We start from the raw sequence: 22,958 nt of genomic DNA, 5'->3' as shown, positions 1-22,958 counted from the left end.
GCTCCAGGAAGACAGGCAGCGGTTCATCCGTGAAGTTTGCACAATAAATGAGACAGAAACAGATCAAAGACTATTTATTAACAAGTGAAGGTTTAAAACACGTTATCCTGCTTCTATTAGCTCACAGAAAGGAAATTAAATATGTTTATAAAACATAGAAGAAGGAGTTATGTGGAGATACCATGAAAAATAAAGACACATCTAAAATATTTTAATAAAAACTTCCACCACAGTATCCATCATGTTGAAGAAAAAGCAATAGATTCAGTAATCCTTTACTGAAAAATAACAATAAAACATGGATTAGGATTAAAATGAATAGAAAACATGATCAGAAAAACAATAACAAGAATTTATCACACAAATCTGGCTCCTCTTCATCTTCATGATGTTTTCCTCAGAGGGGATAATCTCTCCACAGACTGAAAAACAGACAGACAGCCAGTCAGTCATTCAGTCAGTCAGAGAGACAGTCATTAAGTCAGAAAGACAGACAGTCAGTCAACTGTAACTGTGTAGGGTCAGTGATAGCCATGCTAACTGTGTAGGGGCAGTGATAGCCATGCTAACTGTGTAGGGGCAGTGATAGCCATGCTAACTATGTAGGGGCAGTGATAGCCATGCTAACTATGTAGGGCAGTGATAGCCATGCTAACTATGTAGGGGCAGTGATAGCCATGCTAACTGTGTAGGGGCAGTGATAGCCATGCTAACTATGTAGGGCAGTGATAGCCATGCTAACTATGTAGGGGCAGTGATAGCCATGCTAACTGTGTAGGGGCAGTGATAGCCATGCTAACTATGTAGGGGCAGTGATAGCCATGCTAACTATCTAGGGCCAGTGATAGCCATGCTAACTGTGTAGGGGCAGTGATAGCCATGCTAACTATGTAGGGGCAGTGATAGCCATGCTAACTATGTAGGGGCAGTGATAGCCATGCTAACTATCTAGGGCCAGTGATAGCCATGCTAACTGTGTAGGGGCAGTGATAGCCATGCTAACTATGTAGGGGCAGTGATAGCCATGCTAACTATGTAGGGGCAGTGATAGCCATGCTAACTATGTAGGGCAGTGATAGCCATGCTAACTATGTAGGGGCAGTGATAGCCATGCTAACTATGTAGGGGCAGTGATAGCCATGCTAATTGTGTAGGGGCAGTGATAGCCATGCTAACTATGTAGGGGCAGTGATAGCCATGCTAACTATGTAGGGGCAGTGATAGCCATGCTAACTATGTAGGGGCAGTGATAGCCATGCTAACTGTGTAGGGGCAGTGATAGCCGTGCTAACTATGTAGGGGCAGTGATAGCCATGCTAACTATGTAGGGGCAGTGATAGCCGTGCTAACTATGTAGGGGCAGTGATAGCCATGCTAACTATGTAGGGGCAGTGATAGCCATGCTAACTGTGTAGGGGCAGTGATAGCCATGCTAACTATGTAGGAGCAGTGATAGCCATGCTAACTATGTAGGGGCAGTGATAGTCATGCTAACTATGTAGGGGCAGTGATAGCCATGCTAACTGTGTAGGGGCAGTGATAGCCATGCTAACTATGTAGGGGCAGTGATAGTCATGCTAACTATGTAGGGGCAGTGATAGCCATGCTAACTGTGTAGGGGCAGTGATAGTCATGCTAACAATGTAGGAGCAGTGATAGCCATGCTAACTGTGTAGGGGCAGTGATAGCCATGCTAACTATGTAGGCAGTGGCGGCCGGCCCATAGGGGGCGCTGGGGCACCGCCCTCCCTGATAAGAAGAGAGAAACGTAAAATATATTTTTAGAAATTAACTCATAAATATCAGTTTTACTCTCTAGACTGTGTAACTATAAGCAAAACAAATTATATAAACTACATTTCCCTATCTACTGTCATTAATTTGTGGATTTCCACAGACAGACTCCTACCGTCTCTGTTCTGGGGGCTGTGATCAGACTGACCCACATTTGCAGAGAATCTGTCAATCATGTACTATTGCTAGGTGAATTTAATGGCCAATCAGCGTCTCGGAACTTTATGGTATTGGGGCGCTGAAAATACTGCGCTTTTACAGGCTTCTGAACCCAAGCGCAGGTGCAGACAATTAGAGGGAAGCTGGCGAATGTAACGAGCGAGATGCAGCTTCCACCAAATTCGGTGAGATCCTTATTTATCTACCCGTTTGCCAGAAGAACATCCCTGTTGTATGATATGAACATTTCATTTCATGGTTATTGTGACTGTGACGAATCCACCTCGTCGCTTAAAACAACCTCTCTAACTTTGCGCGCCACACACACATTCCTGTTATACTGTGTTTGTGAGGACCAATACACTCGCGCTGAGATCAGTAGCTCTATTAACTTAAAACACACAAGCTGTTCCTGGTTACCTGCTGGCGTATTGAGGGTGCACACTTAATATTTCAGTGGGGTTAGCCGTGTGTGTGTGTGTGTGTGTGTGTGTGTGTGTGTGTGTGTGTGTGTGTGTGTGTGTGTGTGTGTGTGTGTGTGTGTGTGTGTGTGTGTGTGTGTGTGTGTGTGTGTGTGGGTATGTGGGGGGTGTGGGTGTGTACGTGTTTATGCGGGGACTTGTCATCTTCAGTCTGGCTGCGTCTTTGCTGGGTTCAAACCCAGTTTGGTGTAATTGAATAAGTCAATGAATCTGTGTAAAAGAATTAAGTTGTAAAAATTATTTGTTTTTGTACATCAATTGTTTGTGGAGGTAATATATGGACAAAAGTGATTAATGAGAAGAAATCAGAAATAAGAGAGTCTGAGGTGAGGGGCTTAAACTATTTAATGAGGGCTGTGGGAAGAAAAGCAGCAATTTTTGTTTTCTGTTTCTTTGTTACATTGCTGGTAACTGGAGGGAGGCTGAGGCCCAGAGGATCTTGTATATGTTTAGTTTCTTTTGCACCCTGTTTTGAGTTTTTGAGCTCAATAAATCACCAACACCGGTAACCCGACTGAGACTGGATTCTTGGAGGCCAAAGAACCCCGTCACAGTGACCCAAATCATCACTGTTACTGTTATTATATAGTAAATTAAATCATTACTGTTAAATTGTATGTATTGTCCAATTGTTTATTTGAATTCTTATTCCGGGTTAGTTGGAGACATACACTAGGCTATATCAGCCCCACCAAAAATATTTTTCACCAGCCGCCACTGTATGTAGGGGCAGTGATAGCCATGCTAACTATGTAGGGGTAGTGATAGCCATGCTAACTATGTAGGGGCAGTGATAGCCATGCTAACTATGTAGGGGTAGTGATAGCCATGCTAACTATGTAGGGGTAGTGATAGCCATGCTAACTATGTAGGGGCAGTGATAGCCATGCTAACTATGTAGGGGCAGTGATAGTCATGCTAACTATGTAGGGGTAGTGATAGCCATGCTAACTATGTAGGGGCAGTGATAGCCATGCTAACTATGTAGGGGCAGTGATAGTCATGCCAGTCCAGGGACTGACTCCAAATCTACTGGAAGGGGCCTTGGTCAAGGTCAATGACCGGTGTACCTGACATGGAACAACCAGACCATGCATGTTGCTTTAGGTTAATAGATTATATTAATTAGGTTACGTATGCTTAAAAAAAACTCCACTGTCCACCTTCTTTTTTTTTTTTTTTTTTTTTTTTACAAGTAGACTACTGAGTATCCTCTCTATGTACATCAGGGAGGCTCATTTAAAAAAACCTTAAACCAGGTTTATTATTTAGCTTTTAACATTGTTCGGTTTTTATGTGTTTAATCTTTTATCTCAGGCTTTATTCACAGAGCATTTTCATCTTCTATTTCAGCCGTGCTTGTTTCAGTAGGGTACGCTACCTCTGGCAGTACTCCTGATCAGCCTGAGTTTGCAGCAGCAGCTCTCTAATTTCCTCAGCAGGGTTCAGACCATGAAGCTTGGCTCTCTCCCACCTCTGCAGTCTGCTGATGCCTGAAACAGGACAAAACAGTCACAGATTGACCACCTGTATCTATGATGGATGGAGATGCATGCACTGGATCCAATGCATGGATCCAGTGCATTGAGGAAACACTGGGATCATTTGACAGATTTTTTACATGCAAGAAATATTTTGTATTTTTATATATTTGTATTTTATGTTTTTATTTATCTTACCTATTTTTTCCTCTTTGAGAAAGTAAGAGATTATTTTGTTAAGTTCTTAATTTCCTTAATGACACAGATGGATTTCTAAATGATCTATTGAGGGGTTTCACAGCAGGCAAGCTGACTAAAATCATTTTATTTTTAATTCCTTTTGCTTTACAGCTGTGCACTGCTTTGGATGCTGCTCTAAAACCACATGATGGTGCGAAGGTAAAAAAAAATGAAAGGGGTGTGAATTCGAACAAAAACTTCCAGTAGCCAATTGGTGGTGAGCAACAGGTACAATAATTTAGAGGGGAGCGATAATCGTCACCTTGAAAACAGATGTTTAAAAATTAAATATGTGAAAACCAAAGGCTGAGTGGGTTTAGAAGAACCGACCAGACGCCCCTCTAAGATTAACCGTTTATCAGCCAGTGAGTCAGAAAAGGGAGAGTAATGATGTTGGCGTGTAAACGCCCTGAAAATACACACATGCACAGCAAACACAAAGAGGAAAGATGCTGCAATGAGGAAAGAAAATAATAAAACCCAAACTATAAGTTAATAAAAGCTCTGCACCAGGAAGGCTGCTCCAGACCACTAGGGGGAGACGATCGCCGGATCATATGGGACCAGATCATTGATGGTGGGTGAAATGTAGAGATGAAACCCTCAGCAGAATCACCTTCCAGGAGACATTTTGAAGGAGAAAGATTCCTTTGACTCTTTTTAGACCTTCATTATCTCTGTTTATTCCTTTACTAAGGTTCTAGTCCCATAGGTCAGAGGTCGGCAATCCGCGGCTCCAGAGCCGCATAGGGCTCTTTAGCGCCCCCCTTGCAGGTCCTTGGATCTTTTTCAAGAATGTATGAAAATTGTTTTTTTTTGTTTGTTTGTTTGTTTTAATATGGTGTGCAGGAGGTTAAACAAACATTTATTATGTTTTACAATGCTGGAAACATTTGTATAATAAATACATTTAAACAATAAATTTAAACATTTCTTTTAACTTAAATTTGCATCATGGCCATAGAGATCATAATAAATAAAATATAAATCGTAATAAAATCTGAATCACAGCAAGGTGGTGACAGAGGATGTAGAGAGCTCTGCTCTGATGGATGTCAGTTCCTGCTTGGTTCCTCATGACTCCATCAGCTCCTCCCAGCAGAAACACTTCCTCCATAGAAAGATTCCTTTATCCTGTTTCTATCTGTTCATCAGTGAAACTAAACCTAAACCGCGTGGTGAAGGGCGGTGAAGCGGCGCGGTGAGAGCGTTCCCTGCTCCTCCCTCAACGCATGCTACTATGTAACATTTGCTCCAGGATAAACATTTAATCACCGATGCTTATTATATATCTAAGCCCACCAAGTCCTTTTCTATAGCGGGATAATACTCTTAGAGGCCGTGTTGCAATACGAGGCTTTTACATTTTTTCAGCTCCAGAAAGATTTGTTTCGTTGTTTTTTTTAGTCCAATATGGCTCCTAGAGCAGGTTGGGTTGCTTACCCCTGTTGTAGGTGATTGTCTCCCCCTAGTGGTCTGGAGTGCTTCCATTCACTGCACCACTTTGATCTTTTCTGAACTTGCTGTTGTCTTTGCTACTTGCAGCTTTTTGCATACGTTTGTATATCTGCGTGTTAGACTCATTATTGTGTTTGCTGCATGTTTATGTATTTGCTCTGTGTTTGCACCTCTATCAGACGATTAGTCACCAGCAGTAACTTACTGTCAGGTTGTTTTAACCCAAAATGAGGCGTATCAGATGCAGACAGTGAACAGTTTGCAACAGGAGTTTAGATTCAATGTTTAGATTTGTGAGAATAGATGCTGTTCTGCACCACGTCCAGATGCTGCAGGGCATTACCTGTGCAAGGGCCGAATCTCCAGTCTAGGTCAAACTGCTTGAGCTGCTGCAAATCCTCCTCTCTGGCAGATGGAGTAACATCTTCTGCTTCAATAAGATAATTGAGATATAATTTAAAATGGGGAGAAATATTGCTGTTATCAACATTAACGAACATTTGATTTATGTTAGCAAGTTCTGTTCTTCTGGTTTATTTCCTGTTTTAACCTAAAAGGGAAAACCTGTGATGATCGTCCGGCTAAAGAGTTTAATCAACTTATATCTAACAAACTTATCATTATTAAAAGATGTTAATAGGAATCTTCCACAGCAGTTATGATACATTTTTACAAAAAAAAAAACATTTGGAACTATTTGACTGAAGCAACCGAATGATAAAAGTGATTATTGAACACCTGGCTGTGATGGAGGAGGGGTGGGACTCTTCCTTTGCTTTGCCCCTCGCCGCGATTTCTTCACCACCTTAAATGAGTCCGTTATCAGTCCACGCTTCGTTGTCATGGTGACCAATCTAGGAAATAAACAAAGCAATGAAATGAATGAATGTTTCTGATCCAAGCTGGTCATATACTCACACAGTTCCTTCTACCAGAGGACAGGTAGAAACAGGGGCGCTGCCAGGAATTTGGGGCCCCATCAAAGACATCGATATTGACCCCCCCCCCCCAAAAAAGGAAAATAAACAAATAAATTATGCAAGTTTTAATACTTCTACACAGATCCACTGAAGTTTATCATTTACATTTTCTCTGTAAAAAAGTTAAATATACATTAACTTTAAATTGTATAAACTGGCGGATAAAAAACTTGAATGGTCATTTTATTCATGCTTTGTTTCAATGTTTATTTATAACAATTGAGGGAGAACCTTTCAGTTTAATTCAATTCAGTTTATTTCTATAGCTCCAATTCACAACACTTGTCATCTCAAGGCACTTTACAGATCAACCAGATCATCCAGTCAGATTGATTCAAAGTTGATTGCATCGACTCATTGACTCTTCAGCAATCCCTCACACTAAGCATGCTTGTAGCGACAGTGGAGAGGAAAAATTCCCTTTTAACAGGATGAAACCTCCAGCAGAACCAGGCTCAGTGTGAGCGGCCATCTGCTGAGGCCGACTGGGGTTCAAGGAGACAGAAGCAGACATAGAAACAGAAGCATAGATACAAGAGGATGAAGAGAGCACATCCAGCCAGTCACAGTCAGAGAAACAGGACTACACTGAAAAACAGGCCAAGCTCCAACATCTATAAACAAAGGTGTTGATGGCAGCAGCACAGCTGATATTTCTCTCCAGGATGGAGTCGCAGCAGAACAAAAATGTATTTATTTTACTGCTAGATTTTCTTTTTATATTTGAATTATCTATTGGGAGATATATTGTCTTCTTCTCTGCCTAACCTTTCCCCCTACTACGGCACCCCTGGGTAGAAATGTTCTGCTTCTATGTTGCCACTAAAATCAGGGGAATCTGAGGTGGATTTAAGATCTGAGAAGAGGCTGTAACTGGGGAAATGTTCTCACTTTACCCTCCCAGTTCATATGCTGGTCTGCCTTTCTGACCACTGTCTCGCTAAGGAAGGCTCTGCTCCTGGATGAAGGGATTCTGATGATCCGAACCCCTCCATGATTCAATGGAAGCCATGTTATCAGAGATCTCCACTCTGCAGCTTTCATCTCTGTGAATATAAACAAACCCAGGCTGACTGGAATTTCACTCCAACATCATGTGTTTGTTAGATCTGCTCGATCATTGATCCCTAAACAGCCCTTTCTACATCGTCACATGTGAAACTATGAGACAGAGCGATGGAAACCTTCTGGGTAACAGATAGAGGTGAGAGCTCGCAGCAACATATGGTTTAAAACAGGAACAGAGACCAAAACTACAGCTTAGATTCATGCAGTTCACACCTGATGCAAACATGGGGACAGGGGGGGGGGGGGGGGGGGGGGATTTACCATCAGGCAATAATAGGCAGTCGTCTAGGGCCCCAAATTCCTGGGAGCCCCATAAAACTACGGTATGTTTCCATGTATGGTTGATACAACTATTCCTTATTGGCGCACATTAATTATGTTTTTGATAAAAATCCTTTGGCTAAAATGCCATCAGAAAGCTGATAATATTAAGTGTATCTCCAGAGCCAGTAGATTGGTAACCCCGCCTCCTGCTCTCCTCTATCTTGTGTGCTGTCATGATTCATGCAGCTATTATTTCATCCAAATGAAAAATGGAGAACAGATAAGGAGACCATGGCTTGTCTACAGTGAAAAGAAGGACTGGGTTATTTACTTTGGCCTTTTTGGAAACACAGGAAGGAGCAATCAGCTAAGTGATCTTAGTGCTTGGAAAAAATCTACAAAACATAGAGAGGAAAACAAGAAGAAAAGGGACAAGAAGAGAGGGACACAACCTAGAACAGATAATGGATGTCTATCTGAGCCTGGTTCTGCTGGAGGTTTCTTCCTGTTCAAAGGGAGTTTTTCCTCTCCACTGTCACTACAAGCATGCTTAGTGTGAGGGATTGCTGAAGACTCAATGAGTCGATGCATTCAGCTGGTTTTCCTTACATAGAAAACTTTGAATCAATCTGACTGGATGATCTGGTGAACTGGAAAGTGCCTTGTGATGACATGTGTTGTTGAATTGGCGCTATAGAAATAAACTGAATAGAATATTAACATTTTTCTATCTGTATAATGGCCCCCCTGCCTTCCTTTGCCTTGGGCCCCACACTTCTTAAATCCGGCCCTGCATGGGGACGTATTAAACTAATAAAGCTGATAAAAGCAGCTTTAATCGATCTATTTTCCCTGGGAGGTTTTATTTAGACCCCATGTTTCCTCGGCATCTGATCTTAACAGCTTTTCCTCTGGTTATCATTTTCTCTCAATCAATCAGGAGCATCATAAAGGTGAAGATCCTTAGGTTGGACAAAATGAATTCATTCATCATTCTAAGAGTACAGTTAGCCATAGATTAAACATGGATCAGCCTTCAGACCTGATCATGAAGCCGTCCTAACAGCGTTATTAACCCAGCAGCAGGCCCCAGTCTTTCCGCTCATATTCACAGGGTTATCCGCCATAGAAGCAGCAGTGCCCCCTGCAGGCTGGCGGACCTACCTGTCAGATGTTCGGGGAAAGCAGCTCGGTTCTGTTAGTGTTGTTGTTTGGCTAAATCCAAGCTGTTAGTGTTTGTTTTGATCCCACTTTACTGCAAAGGAACAAACCAATGATGCCCTGCCTTCTTCTTCTTCTCTTAGCGTCACATTATCTCTGCCCTCTGGCACCACCTGCAGCCATTTATTAAGTATTACACGAAGAAGAAAATCTTTTATAGATCCAGTATAACAGTGTTATTGCTTCCTCTCCATTTTAGGATTTAATATTATAGGAATTGTTCTGCTATATTTGATTTCTCTATATTGATTCTATTTGTAGCTTCATTGGCTTTAGTGCTTTCTGTGTAAATCAGAGCTTTCAGCCTGACACTGTGGTTGGTTCATCCTTATTTTATTCCACTTCCTCTCATTCTGGAGATGTCTCTGCTGTTTTTCTTAACGTTGCAGGTTCCAGGCATGTAAAAAGGTTTCTAATCACACATTTGCACTGACTTTTGGATATAAGTCATGCATGAAAACACTAAGTTAGGTTTATTTGTCCTTTTTATGTTTTTGTTTGAATAACTTTGTAATAAACAATAATTGAGGCAAAGACTGTCCATCCATCTATTTTCCGTCACGCTTTATCCCAGCTGGGGTGGTGAGGGGTGCTGGTTCTTATCTCCAGTTGCCTACGGGTGAGAGGCGGGGTCCTCCCTGGAAAGGTCTCCAGTCCATCACAGAGCGTGCAGGACAAACAACCATTCACACTCACACCTAAGGAGAATTTGGAGAAGCCCATTAACCTAACAGTCATGTTTTTGGACTGTGGGAGGAAGCTGGAGTACCCGGAGAGAACCCACGTATGCTCAGGGAGAACATGCTAACTCCATGCAGAAAGACCGCAGGAATCAAACCCAGAACCTTCTTGCTGCAAAGCAGCAATGCTACCCACTGCCCTACTGAGCAACCCAGGCAGAGACTCATTCTATAAAATATCTTCAGAACTCAGTATCTAATTCCTTTTAGCTGTAAAACAGAACAGAGCAAATGCACAATCAAACCAAGATAGGATTTATGTCCTAAGGGTCATATCCACTCAGCTGTGTGCTACTGCATGTGTCTCTCATTTTATTTAGGGCATGACTGCCTCTGCAGATTATCAGCCGAGAACAGGAGAAGTAACAATGTTCATGGGGCTGAAATCAGCCTCTTAAAGACTATTGCAATTCTTTACAATCAGGAAGTTCACAAACTGTAGTTAAAAGCCGTCAGCTGATCCAAAATGCTGCAGCCAGAGTTCTAAAGAAAATGAAAAAGAGAGATCACATCTCTCCTATCCTGGCTTCTCTTCATTGGCTTCCTGTTAAATCCAGAATAGAATTTAAAATCCTCCTTCTCACATATAAATCCTTAAATGGCCAAGCTCCATCTGATATCAGAGATCTGATTGTTCCTTATGTTCCTAACAGAGCACTTCGCTCTCAATCTGCAGGTTAACTAGTGGTTAGTAGAACTTCTAAAAGTAGAATGGGAGGCAGATCTTTTAGTTATCAGGCTCCTCTCCTGTGGAACCAGTTTTAACCTATGAGGTAATGCTATTGAAGCAACATTAGAGAATAAATGTTTATCTATTATAGCATTTAAATGCAGTCTTAAATTTCTACAAATTAAAAAGCAAACTTATAATAAATGCATTGCATCAACACCTTCAATAAATGTTTCCATGAATGCTTTAATATTCTGGGCGGTATATTCAGCTGCATGCATGTGTTCTCTATGGGTACCCTGACTTCCTCCTACAGCCCACAGACAGACAGGACGTTAGTTGAAGAAATGGTGGTGGTTCTAGAACAGTACTCCTGGTTTTATTCATGGGGTCACAAATGAAACAACCAAAGAGCAGAATGGATGATGGTTTGATGTATTCAGTCAGCCCCCCAGGCAGCGGCTCAGACCCTAAAGGAACAGATGAAGCTGATCCTATGAGGCTCAAGCTGCTGAATCCTAGAATCAGGAGACCAGCAGTCTGTCCTCTGAGCTAAATACACCATGTCCATGTCAACTCCTCCTCCTCCTACTCCTCCTTAATAACCTTAACATCTTCCCCCTCTTCCTCCAGCTCCTTTTCCTCATCATACTGCTCCTCCTCCTCCCTTTTTTCCTCCTGCCCCTCCTTGTTTTTCTTCCTCATCTCCTCCTCTTTCTCCTTCTCCTTTTCCTCACTGCTCCTTCTCCTCCCTTTTCTCCTCCTACTCCTCCTTGTTTTCTTCCTCTCTCCCCCTCTTCCTCCTCCTTTCCTCATCATACTGCTCCTCGCCCTTTTTTTCCTCCTGCTCCTCCTTGTTTTCTTCCTCTCTCCCCCTCTCCCTCCTCCTTTCCTCATCATACTGCTCCTCCTCCTTTTTCTCCTCCTTGTTTTCTTCCTCGCTCCCCCTCTTCCTCCTCCTCCTCCTCCTCATCACCCTGCTCCTCCTCCTTGTCCTTTTCCTCATCTTCACCCTCCTCTTCCTCCTCCTTTTTTCCTCCTCCTCTTCCTTCTTGTCCTCATATTCGTCCTCTTCCCTTTTCTTCCTGCTCCTCATCCTCCTCTTCCTGCTTCACCAATCAAATGGTACCAGGACAATTCAAGCTGCTCTTTAATTACGTTCATTAACATATTTTTTCTGACCTATTATTAAAATCACTTTGTATATTTTACTGTGAATATTGACATGAAGCCCAGGAGTTTCAGTCAGTTTCTTTAAACTGAAAAAGGGAGAAAAACTAAAGAGCATAAACAAGCAGACTGACTGATGAGCCAGTAGGTGGCGCCATTTAGTCACAGACTAGCAGCAGATTTCAGAAACAAGAGATTAGAGCAGATGCTCTGGATCCTGCTTTCTACTGTTTGTTGTTTATTGTGGAAAACATTTTTGCTGATGTTTCTATTCTGTTTTTGGAACTGTGTCCTGTGAGGTGTTTGGTTTTTGGAACACAGATCAAATTCATAATTTGTGCATTATGTGCACTGTGTTTGGAAACGCCACTCTAACATGGAGGACTGATGGAAAGCAGACATATGTCTTCTAGAAAAACAGCCAATAGGTCTGGTGCTGCTGGATGAGTGGCAAGGCAGGAAAAGGAGAAAAGAGTTTTAGAAGAAACTAACCAACAAGACCTGCTGCTGCAGACTGAGGAATGGCAGGGAAATGGATGACATCATATTGTTTCCTACTTCCTTTGGTGTTAGACATCTCACCTGTGTTTACTGTAACAGCTGAAGGAAACCCTCACTAACATCCCTCTAAAACAAATCTGATCTCTGTTTGGCTGCTCTAAGTCACACTATTTTAACATCATTAAGGGAAGGTGACCCTGTGCTACCATCATTAAGGGAACATGACCCTGTGCTACCATCATTAAGGGAACATGACCCTGTGCTACCATCATTAAGGGAAGGTGACCCTGTGCTACCATCATTAAGGGAACATGACCCTGTGCTACCATCATTAAGGGAAGGTGACCCTGTGCTACCATCATTAAGGGAACATGACCCTGTGCTACCATCATTAAGGGAACATGACCCTGTGCTACCATCATTAAGGGAAGGTGACCCTGTGCTACCATCATTAAGGGAACATGACCCTGTGCTACCATCATTAAGGGAACATGACCCTGTGCTACCATCATTAAGGGAAGGTGACCCTGTGCTACCATCATTAAGGGAAGGTGACCCTGTGCTACCATCATTAAGGGAACGTGACCCTGTGCTACCATCATTAAGGGAACATGACCCTGTGCTACCATCATTAAGGGAAGGTGACCCTGTGCTACCATCATTAAGGGAAGGTGACCCTGTGCTACCATCATTAAGGGAAGGTGACCCTGTGCTACCATCATTAAGGGAACATGACCCTGTGCTACCATCATTAAGGGAAGGTGACCCTGTGCTACCATCATTAAGGGAACATGACCCTGTGCTACCATCATTAAGGGAAGGTGACCCTGTGCTACCATCATTAAGGGAACATGACCCTGTGCTACCATCATTAAGGGAAGGTGACCCTGTGCTACCATCATTAAGGGAACATGACCCTGTGCTACCATCATTAAGGGAACATGACCCTGTGCTACCATCATTAAGGGAAGGTGACCCTGTGCTACCATCATTAAGGTGACCCTGTGCTACCATCATTAAGGGAACATGACCCTGTGCTACCATCCTCAAGGGAAGGTGACCCTGTGCTACCATCATTAAGGGAAGGTGACCCTGTGCTACCATCATTAAGGGAAGGTGTACCTGTGCTACCATCATTAAGGCGACCCTGTGCTACCATCATTAAGGGAACATGACCCTGTGCTACCATCCTCAAGGGAAGGTGACCCTGTGCTACCATCATTAAGGGAAGGTGACCCTGTGCTACCATCATTAAGGGAAGGTGACCCTGTGCTACCATCATTAAGGGAAGGTGACCCTGTGCTACCATCATTAAGGGAAGGTGACCCTGTGCTACCATCATTAAGGGAAGGTGACCCTGTGCTACCATCATTAAGGGAAGGTGACCCTGTGCTACCATCATTAAGGGAAGGTGACCCTGTGCTACCATCATTAAGGGAAGGTGACCCTGTGCTACCATCATTAAGGGAAGGTGACCCTGTGCTACCATCATTAAGGGAAGGTGACCCTGTGCTACCATCATTAAGGGAAGGTGACCCTGTGCTACCATCATTAAGGTGACCCTGTGCTACCATCATTAAGGGAACATGACCCTGTGCTACCATCATTAAGGGAAGGTGACCCTGTGCTACCATCATTAAGGGAAGGTGACCCTGTGCTACCATCATTAAGGGAAGGTGACCCTGTGCTACCATCATTAAGGGAACATGACCCTGTGCTACCATCATTAAGGTGACCCTGTGCTACCATCATTAAGGGAAGGTGACCCTGTGCTACCATCCTCAAGGGAAGGTGACCCTGTGCTACCATCATTAAGGGAAGGTGACCCTGTGCTACCATCATTAAGGGAAGGTGACCCTGTGCTACCATCATTAAGGGAACATGACCCTGTGCTACCATCATTAAGGGAAGGTGACCCTGTGCTACCATCATTAAGGGAAGGTGACCCTGTGCTACCATCATTAAGGGAAGGTGACCCTGTGCTACCATCATTAAGGGAACATGACCCTGAGCAGCAGATCAAACAAACCAAGTAAACATTGACACTCAAACCTCTCTTTATTAGTAGAAACTTTGGCTGGGCCAAACATAGCGACTGCTCTGTAACAAACATAAATCTTTTCAAATATGACATTAGAGACATTAATATTAAGCCAAGTCCTAAAGAGGCCTCATCAGCTGTGTCCTGCAGCCGTTTCTGGACTCAACTCTTCAGCTGTCATTCTGTGTGGACGATGTTACTGCAGTTGGATTAGAGAGCAGTCAGTAAATGAGACTGCATTACGATGCTTTAGTCTACATGCTGGAATTAAACCAGTGCTCCCAGTTTGTAGTCACACACCTATAGTGATTACACTGCAAATATAATCTAGAAGTAATTCAACTTTTTTTTAATGCAGCCTTAATGTGAGCAGGTAAATAAGATGATCTGCCAGTGGAATGAGTATTTTTACTCTTAAAATAATATAATTGGATAATATGCACTGGAAATAAGACAATGTAATCTTTTTTTCTTATTTTAAATGTATATCGTCTTGTTCCATTGGCAAAAAGTCTCACTAACCTCCTCAATTTGAGAAAAAATGCACTGATTTTAGGAAAAAATGACTTATTTAGATTTCCATTTTTTGCATTGTAGGAACGCTTTCACTGAGATTAGCTCAGTAATCTATGTCAAACATGTGCAGTGATGTGATAGAAATGGATCTGTTAACAGTCCAGTCAGATCCTCATCCCCTCCTATGAAGAAGCATGCAAACATCATAGAAAACATAAAACCAGCTCCTCCTCCTCAGGGTGAGAAGCTACATTTCTGTCCTGCAGGTGTGTTTGTGGCGAGCGCCTCTATTCTGGGTCACAGGTGGGTGGAAGTAGAGAAGCAGAGTTTTATGGTGAAGGGGTTGGAGCTTCCTGCAAGAAAAGAAAAAAACGCATTATGACTCTGAATGGATGCTCAGTGCTTCTCTTTGCCTGAGCTGCTCACCGGTTATCCTGAACTGATGGTGGTTTAGCACAGTCAGAGCTTCAACAGCTGCAGCCTTACAGTCAAACTCCAACAAACCAGAGAGAGTCTTAGAGCTGGCTGGAAGACCAGAGAGAAACCGTCTGAGAACACCGACCACTTCCTGTCACTGGGCCATTGAAAAGCTATAACTCACGTTTGGCATCAAAGACCTTATACTTGGTGAAGGCCGGAGCGTCGTTCTCCGAGCAGAACTGAGGGGAAGCGGAGAGGAGACGTCAGACTATGAAGAAGAGAAGGTTTGAACGTGTGTGGGAGCTTACGTTGAGCAGCTGCTGCTGGGTGAGGGTCGGCGGGGCGTTGTAGAAGTGCAGGACGGCGGTCGGCGGCTGGATGATGTTTCTGTGGCCATGAGCGCTGCTGAAGCGGTTGTTTCTGGTCAGGCTGAAGTCCTGGTAGCTGCTGCTGCCGTCAGCCAGCTCAAACACCTGGCTGGGAATCACCGCCTGCTGCCTGGACACACTGGGACGTCAGAACCACCATTAAACAATCAACTGGATGGGAGGAGGCAAAGAATCAACAGGAAAACGGGTGTTGGAGGCAGACTTTCTGTTTAACACCACAGCACTGACTGCTGTGTTTAGGACAAACCAGCTCAGCTGTCAGTAGGAACCGGCTGGGCTCTTTTTACAGGCTTAGTGAGATCTGGACCAACCTAGAGCTACATTCTCCTGATTTCCCAGGATTCACTGCAGGTCAGAGCAGACCTGTAAATCTACAACGGATCTATTACCTTCAGATGTTTTAAAGCTAGAAGTTAACTTTGGTTGGCAAAGGTTTCACATATAAAAAAAAAAGGACCTCCTCTGTTTCCTGAGACATTAACCTCAGACTGTGGATCCGATGGAAAGGTTGAAGGAAAAAAAACGTCCTCTTCTTCATGGATCAGCCCAAACACTTGACCCGGGTTACCAGCAGGCCCTTACAGTCCAGCTGAGGGTCAGACTGGGTCAACCAGGTTTCTTGACCATAACTATAGCCCCATTTCCACTACCCTCTGAAAACCGATTCCTTCTGAGCTTGGATCAGTTAACCGTGCCAAGCTTGGTTCCTTACAACCGTTTACTCACCACACTAGCATGGTTCCTCGCCTCCTAGTGGTGATATGCGGTACTGCTGCTCTCTACAGGGAAACAAGCAAACCAACATGGCGGCGCCCGTAACATTCAGGAAGTCTGCTGAGAGTCAGGCGAAGAAGGCAGCCTTTGGTGAATTTACTTGAGTCGGCTTTTGGGAAGTGGATACGACAAACGATTGTTTAATCAGAACTTACAGACGCAGGAAACAATGACAATATTTGAAGTTTACCACACCGCTAACAGAATCGTCATTGGAAGTGGTGTGGCACGGCAGGAAGCTAGTATTTTTATGAATGTCTGAAATGTCACGATGAAGGAGATGATGCAGTCTGCTCATGCGCTCTTTGTCACCTGAGAACTGAGCCAGAACTGAACCAGGCCGAGCCCTACTGATGAACTAGTACTAGGGATGCACGATAGTGGAATTTTGGCCGATATGCCGATATTTTAAAACTCATGTAGCCGATAACCGATATCGATACTGATGCTAAAGCTGGACCAAAATAAGTAGTCATTGAAAATAGCAGTTTTGTTATCCATTTCTGACACTTTGAAAAATAATATACTCAAATATATTTTCATATACTGATATCAAATAGATTTTTAAAAACGCGGTATCGATCTATTTTACTTATTAAAATCTCGTGAAATTTCATCGTTCTGTTACAAACTCTCGTGATATTTTGCAAATTCTTGTGAGATTTTGTTAGTAAAATAGATCGATACCGCGTCAATATATCAACATATAAAAATATGGCAAAATTTCGTGAATTTTCGGGGGATTTCGTAGCATATAGTGACATATAGCAATATTTCATCAGTAAAAGAGATTGATATGGTGTTTTTAAATGGCAATATATCAGCATATGAAGATATTGGGATATTTTAATGTATCAATATTTTTTCCCTTGTCTTTAGAAGTTTTTAAAGCTACAGTGTGTAATTTTCAGCGACATCTAGCGGTCAGACTGCAGACCGCAGCAACATGAACATCTCCCCCCCACCGCTTCTCCCCCCCAACAGTACGGCGAGCGTTACGGGACAAAATGTCTTCCACAACGTCGGAATCACCTACCTTCTCAAGTGATGAGGTTTGTTTACATAGATAATTTTACAGATAGTATTTCATTAGTCTGTGTAGGGTATAGATTTCATGTAGACTTAAGATAATAAATATACCCGTTATTTTTTCTACATCGTTGTGACGTTTTGGTGAGCTGCTTTGCATGGTGATATAAACAGACGAAGTAATTGTAGTCATTAGTTTAACAGCGAGATTGTGTTCGCTGGAAGAATATATATTCCCCGTTTACAGAGTCTAAGTCATTTTGGTGGCACGGGGGTTACAAGGCGAGGAAGAGGGAGAGGAAGAGGGCGAGGGCAGGGAGGCCGTGCAGCTAGGGCCAGGCGAGGGAGGGGTGCCAGCGGGGTGAGAGCAGAGGAGGAAAGGCTTGAAGATCTCCAAAGGAGCCGGAGAGAAGTAACCGAGGTATATATCCAGAAAATTATTTTACAGAAAATTACTGAATCATTACCTGTGAAACGTCAGGGACGTTGCTGAATAAGTATACCGGAGAGTAACAGCATCATCACGCAGCATGTTATTGTTTTAGACAGGTCTGAGCATCCTGTACTCCAAAAACTGCAGTGATATTAGACAATTGTGTGTGTAGGATTAATTACCTGTCCAAGAGAAAACTGGCAACTTGAGCGTCACTTTGAAAACCTTTTTCCTCCATCAGTGACTTCCATCGTGTAAATGCCGTGCCAATGTTGATTCGTGTTTTTTGCCGTTTCTTGTCACGCTTGCGTTTATTCTCGTCGTGTTTCCGCTTCTTAGATGACGGGGGTTCGGTGTCCGCCGCTTTTCGTTGTGATACAGAGTAGGCATGATCCTCCATTCGTCTGATGTTTGGCCACACAGTGCCAAACAGTTTGCAAAGTCACTCACGCCTGCCGCCTTGTTCACCTTTCTTGTTACTGAGGCGCAGTATACCTGCTTCTTCTTCTTCTTCTTTGGTTTCAGGCAGACTAAACGCTTCTCAGGCATAATACTGCCATCTACTGTTCAGTACCGTCTCAGTTCATCTCTCTCAACTTGCTGTAGTTATTTTCGAGCGTCATGGGAGATCTCGCAATCGCTAGTTTGTTGCCTCTGCGCTTGCCGTAGCGCAAAGATGTCAGCCTCCATGGTTGCGAGACCCGCTCCTATGTAATTATAAATAACGAATTCTAAGGCAACGCAAATATTAAGGTTAAGAGGCTGAGCTCGTAGATGATGATAAATAACATAGTTATGTATAATATATTACATTTCTGACTTTATATGCCTGTAATTATTACACACTGTAGCTTTAAGTCTGTAAAAAAGAAGTTTTTGAGGAAGAAGAAGAAGTAGTATTTTTTATTTAGACTTTAGAAACTCAGAAGCTGATCAAATATGGGGTTAAATATCGGTGGGGTGGCCGATGTCCGATATTCAGCTTTAAAGGAATAGTACACCCAAAACATGATTAGCCTTCATTTTCTACTCAGATATCAACTGAGATATCAAAAAAGTACTCCAGAGTGTTGTTCAGCATGGGGGTGAGTAGAAAATGAAGGCTAATCATGTTTTGGGTGTACTATTCCTTTAAGGCCGATACCGATAGGGGGCCGATTATATCGTGCATCCCTACCTAGTACCAGTGTAGAGCGGTTCGGTTGTGTCTGGGCGGTCCGGTTCAGTTGTGCGTGCCATTTACACTCAACAGTTACCTCGGTTACCATGCTCAGACTGATCTCGCATGGTTTCAAAAAGGTAGTGGAAATGGGGCCATTATGAGCCATTGTCATAGTTTAACTCAACATTATGCTGCGTTTCTTCTAGAACAGGAAGTTTTTCAAGGATTCAGGTGTAAATAATGATAAATAATAATTTTACTTTATTGATCTCACATGGGAGAATGCCCCCTCTGCATGTAACCCATCCCCTTGGGGAGCAGTGGCCTGCCATTGTGTGGCGCCTGGGGAGCAGTGGGGGGTTAAGGGTCCTGCTAAGGGACCCAGAGTGCAGGCTGTGGGGATTGAACTGAATACATGCAACCTTCTCAGAGCACACTGCTCTAACCACTAGGCCATCACCCCCTCAAATAGTGCTAAGCATGAAATATTTTGCACTAATCAGTAGCATCATTCCAATAAAACTGAAATCAGCTCAGTCTCAGGTGAAGTTTTCCTAATTTTTCTCTGAATTCTGGAGTCCTTTCATCCTGTATGAGGCTACAATTGTTACCATTTAAAACCAGGTGGCTGCAGGTCTTACCAGACATTCAGCTTCTTGCCAAACACCTTGGTGCTGTTGAGGTGGGTCACAGCGCGGTCCACCGCGTACTCATCAGCCATCTCCACCAGGGCTGTTCCAGGAACGCTCTTCATAAACTTTACCTGCAGACAGCAGCAGTGAGGACCAGCTGGTTTCATTCATTCAGTCCAAATGATCAGCTGCTCCACACAAGAGGCATAATCTATTGTGGAATGAGTTTTCTGCTCGAGGAAGGCAATAATAAAAAATAAGGGGATCTCTGATTGGTACTGATCCTTATTTTCTCTAAATGCTTTGAATCATTCTATGATGGTTTAATGCACCCCCTTCTCTGCCTTTTTAGAAAAGGCAGAGAAGAATGAACAATCTGGGATTCACGTGGAAAATAATAGAATAAAGTCTACTTTATTTGTTAATTTGCATAGTTGCTCTTAAACAAACACATTATCGGAAAATAAATAGTTTTTATATATAAAGAAATGTAAACCTGACTAATAGCTTCTCCATTTATAAACAGGTACATTATTTTTATGCAGGTTTGGGACACCATATTAGACCATGCAAAACCCAGATTTACCTTCACAAAGCCTCAGAAGGGCAAGATTTATGTACAAAAATCAAACCTGCACGTGAAGTTCTGTTTTTTTGTTTTTTTTCAAAAGTGCTTTTATATTGTTTTTGTTGTTGTTGGCATTCATATAAATATACTGGTGTGATAACTTAGTAACTTATTTATAGCCCCCCCCCCCCCCCCCCCCCCCCCCCCGGAGAAAACTCCACCAGCCGCCACTGATCGGTTCCAAACCTCCATGCAGCTCTACAGACACATCAGATCTCAGGCTCTCTAATAGCCTGACGTTGCTTTTATGTTACAAAAACCAAAAAACAAAGCTTTTATCAGTTTCTGTATAAAATAAAGTTAGTTTTTTTTAGCTCCGCACTATAAATACTAAAACCTTCTACTGCACAACAGCTGCCAGATTTATATAATGAGACCTAAAGCACATTTAAAGCTGTTAGATTGAAGCTGCTGGAATATAAGGAATAAATAAATTTGTCCAACAGGAATAAAACCAGATTATCCAACAATGTGTCAATTAACAGATGCCAAACAAACCTTTTCAACGTTGCCGTACAGACAGAAGAGGTTGAAGATGCGGCTGCAGTTCATCTTGTTGGGATGGAGGCCGCTGACCATGGCGACAGCACTAGTGCCCAGGTGGGTGGAACGAAGCGATGAGGAAGAGGAGAAGGTCTTTGGGAGGAGGTGTTTGTAGGAGACCAGTTCCTGCACCTCATGGCTACCTCTGTACCTGCTGTTAGGGGGCAGAGGCAGCAGGGGGCAGTGTGGGCCTATGCAGACCCACACAAACACAGTCAGAGCGCGTAGGAAGCACAGAGAAAGAGATGCAGACAGTGTACGTACCATAGCCGTTAGATGGATGCTCTCCCAGAATGGCCTGGCGGTGCCGTCCTTTTCCTGGATCTGGAAAACACAGAGTTAAAATGGACAGGCAGCCAATCACTGCTGCCCTCTGACCATCACACACTGCTCTGACTATTTGTTTCTTCTCTTTGTGAATCAAACTGTTACGATGCTAGCAACATCCAGCTACTGCAGTCCCAGACTCATAGCCTCCTCCATCTCCTACAGTGGAAATGTAGGAGATGGAGGAGGCACAGACACTTCTCTCAGTTCAGTCTCACCTCTTCAGATCAGTTTGAGCTTCTCATACAGTAGCAGCCATTCAAAAGTGCCCTACAAGGACCAGCCCAATGGCAGCCCACTTCCCTTCAACCTCCAGCTACTGGAGTGACCCCCACCTGCATTTTTTTAAGATTTTCTCTGACTCCACCCTTTTACTGAATTACAGGGTCTGACCAAGAGATGGCGCTGCTCTTAGATCTTAATGTCCACAAATCATGATAGAAACAATATTTTAGTACAAATATTGATGATTAAAAAGGAATTGTAGGGGACCAGCAAAGGACCAACCAAGTACCAGCAAAGGACCAACCAAGGACCAGGCAAGGACCAGGCAAGGACCAACCAAGGACCAACCAAAGACCAACCAAGTACCAGCAAAGGACCAACCAAGGACCAGCAAAGGACCAACCAAGGACCAGGCAAGGACCAGGCAAGGACCAGCCAAGGACCAACCAAGGACCAGCCAAAGACCAACCAAGTACCAGCAAAGGACCAACCAAGTACCAGCAAAGGACCAACCAAGGACCAGCAAAGGACCAACCAAGGACCAGGCAAGGACCAGCCAAGGACCAGGCAAGGAACAACCAAGGACCAGCCAAGGACCAGGCAAGGACCAGCCAAGGACCAGGCAAGGAACAACCAAGGACCAGCCAAGGACCAACCAAGGACCAGCCAAGGACCAACCAAGTACCAGCAAAGGACCAACCAAGGACCAGGCAAGGACCAACCAAGGACCAGCCAAGGACCAACCAAGTACCAGCAAAGGACCAACCAAGGACCAGGCAAGGACCAGCCAAGGACCAGGCAAGGACCAACCAAGGACCAGCCAAGGACCAACCAAGGACCAGCCAAGGACAGGCCAAGGACTAGGCAAGGACCAGCCAAGGACCAGCCAAGGGCCAGCCAAGGGCCAACCAAGGACCAGCCAAGGACCAGCCAAAGACTGGCCAAGGACCTGCCAAGGACCAACCAAGGACAATCCAAGGGCCAACCAAGGACCAGCCCAGGACCAGCCAAAGACTGGCCAAGGACCTGCCAAGGACCAACCAAGGACAATCCAAGGGCCAACCAAGGACCAGCCAAGGACCAACCAAGTACCAGCAAAGGACCAACCAAGGACCAGCCAAGGACCAACCAAGGACCAGCCAAGGACCAACCAAGTACCAGCAAAGGACCAACCAAGGACCAGCCAAGGACCAACCAAGGACCAGCCAAGGACCAACCAAGTACCAGCAAAGGACCAACCAAGGACAATCCAAGGGCCAGCCAAAGACCAGCCAAGGGCCAACCAAGGACCAGGCAAGGACCAGCCAAGGACCAGCCAAGGGCCAACCAAGGACCAGCCAAGGACCAGCCAAGGACCAGCCAAAGACCAGCCAAGGACCTGCCAAGGACCAACCAAGGACAATTCAAGGACCAACCAAGGACCAGCCAAGGAAAGTTGGGAAATTTTGAATGGCTACTACTGTAGATCAATGCTAGCCTGGCATCGATCAGGTGCTAGAGCAACTCTAGTTGCTAGAGCTCGATTTCATAGGTGAGACTAACCGCATCAGTGTCATCAGCTTAGAACCAATCAGAGAGCTTCAGATGTGATGCAGACACACACACCAACAT

At 43.9% G+C, this 22,958-nt stretch overlaps 2 protein-coding genes across 5 annotated transcripts in view; both read right to left on the bottom strand.

Annotated features, from left to right (window-relative positions):
• Positions 1-58: 58 nt before the first annotated feature.
• On the bottom strand, positions 59-9,247 carry pold4 (DNA polymerase delta 4, accessory subunit). 4 transcript variants are annotated; one of them, XM_038274583.1, is made up of 5 exons: positions 9,091-9,247; positions 6,353-6,468; positions 5,958-6,044; positions 3,817-3,928; positions 59-422 (listed from the first exon to the last, which is right to left on the bottom strand). In XM_038274583.1, exons 2-5 carry the CDS (start codon positions 6,456-6,458, stop codon positions 398-400), a joined length of 330 nt encoding a protein of 109 aa, XP_038130511.1. In that variant the 5' UTR covers positions 6,459-6,468; positions 9,091-9,247; the 3' UTR covers positions 59-397. The 4 variants fall into 4 exon arrangements, with proteins under 4 accessions (XP_038130511.1, XP_038130512.1, XP_038130509.1 ...); XM_038274584.1 differs by having other exon boundaries at positions 5,958-6,041; XM_038274581.1 differs by having other exon boundaries at positions 8,969-9,104.
• Positions 9,248-14,735: 5,488 nt separating this feature from the next.
• The window catches only part of LOC119776275 (heterogeneous nuclear ribonucleoprotein L-like), a 31,108-nt gene continuing 22,885 nt past the window's right edge, over positions 14,736-22,958 (bottom strand). Inside the window, exons 7-13 of the mRNA XM_038274589.1 lie at positions 21,060-21,119; positions 20,751-20,986; positions 19,634-19,755; positions 15,514-15,712; positions 15,387-15,444; positions 15,212-15,310; positions 14,736-15,138 (exon numbers count right to left, since the gene is read on the bottom strand). Of these exons, the coding sequence (XP_038130517.1) occupies positions 15,083-15,138; positions 15,212-15,310; positions 15,387-15,444; positions 15,514-15,712; positions 19,634-19,755; positions 20,751-20,986; positions 21,060-21,119 (830 nt within the window). The 3' untranslated portion in view covers positions 14,736-15,082. The remainder of the gene's footprint in view (positions 15,139-15,211; positions 15,311-15,386; positions 15,445-15,513; positions 15,713-19,633; positions 19,756-20,750; positions 20,987-21,059; positions 21,120-22,958) is intronic.

The sequence above is a fragment of the Cyprinodon tularosa genome, unplaced genomic scaffold (genome assembly GCF_016077235.1).
Source record: "Cyprinodon tularosa strain WSP-4 unplaced genomic scaffold, ASM1607723v1 ctg920, whole genome shotgun sequence".
Lineage (NCBI taxonomy): Eukaryota > Metazoa > Chordata > Actinopteri > Cyprinodontiformes > Cyprinodontidae > Cyprinodon > Cyprinodon tularosa.
The sequence above is the reverse complement of the archived record's forward strand: the minus strand, read 5'-3'. Positions and strand labels throughout refer to the sequence as shown.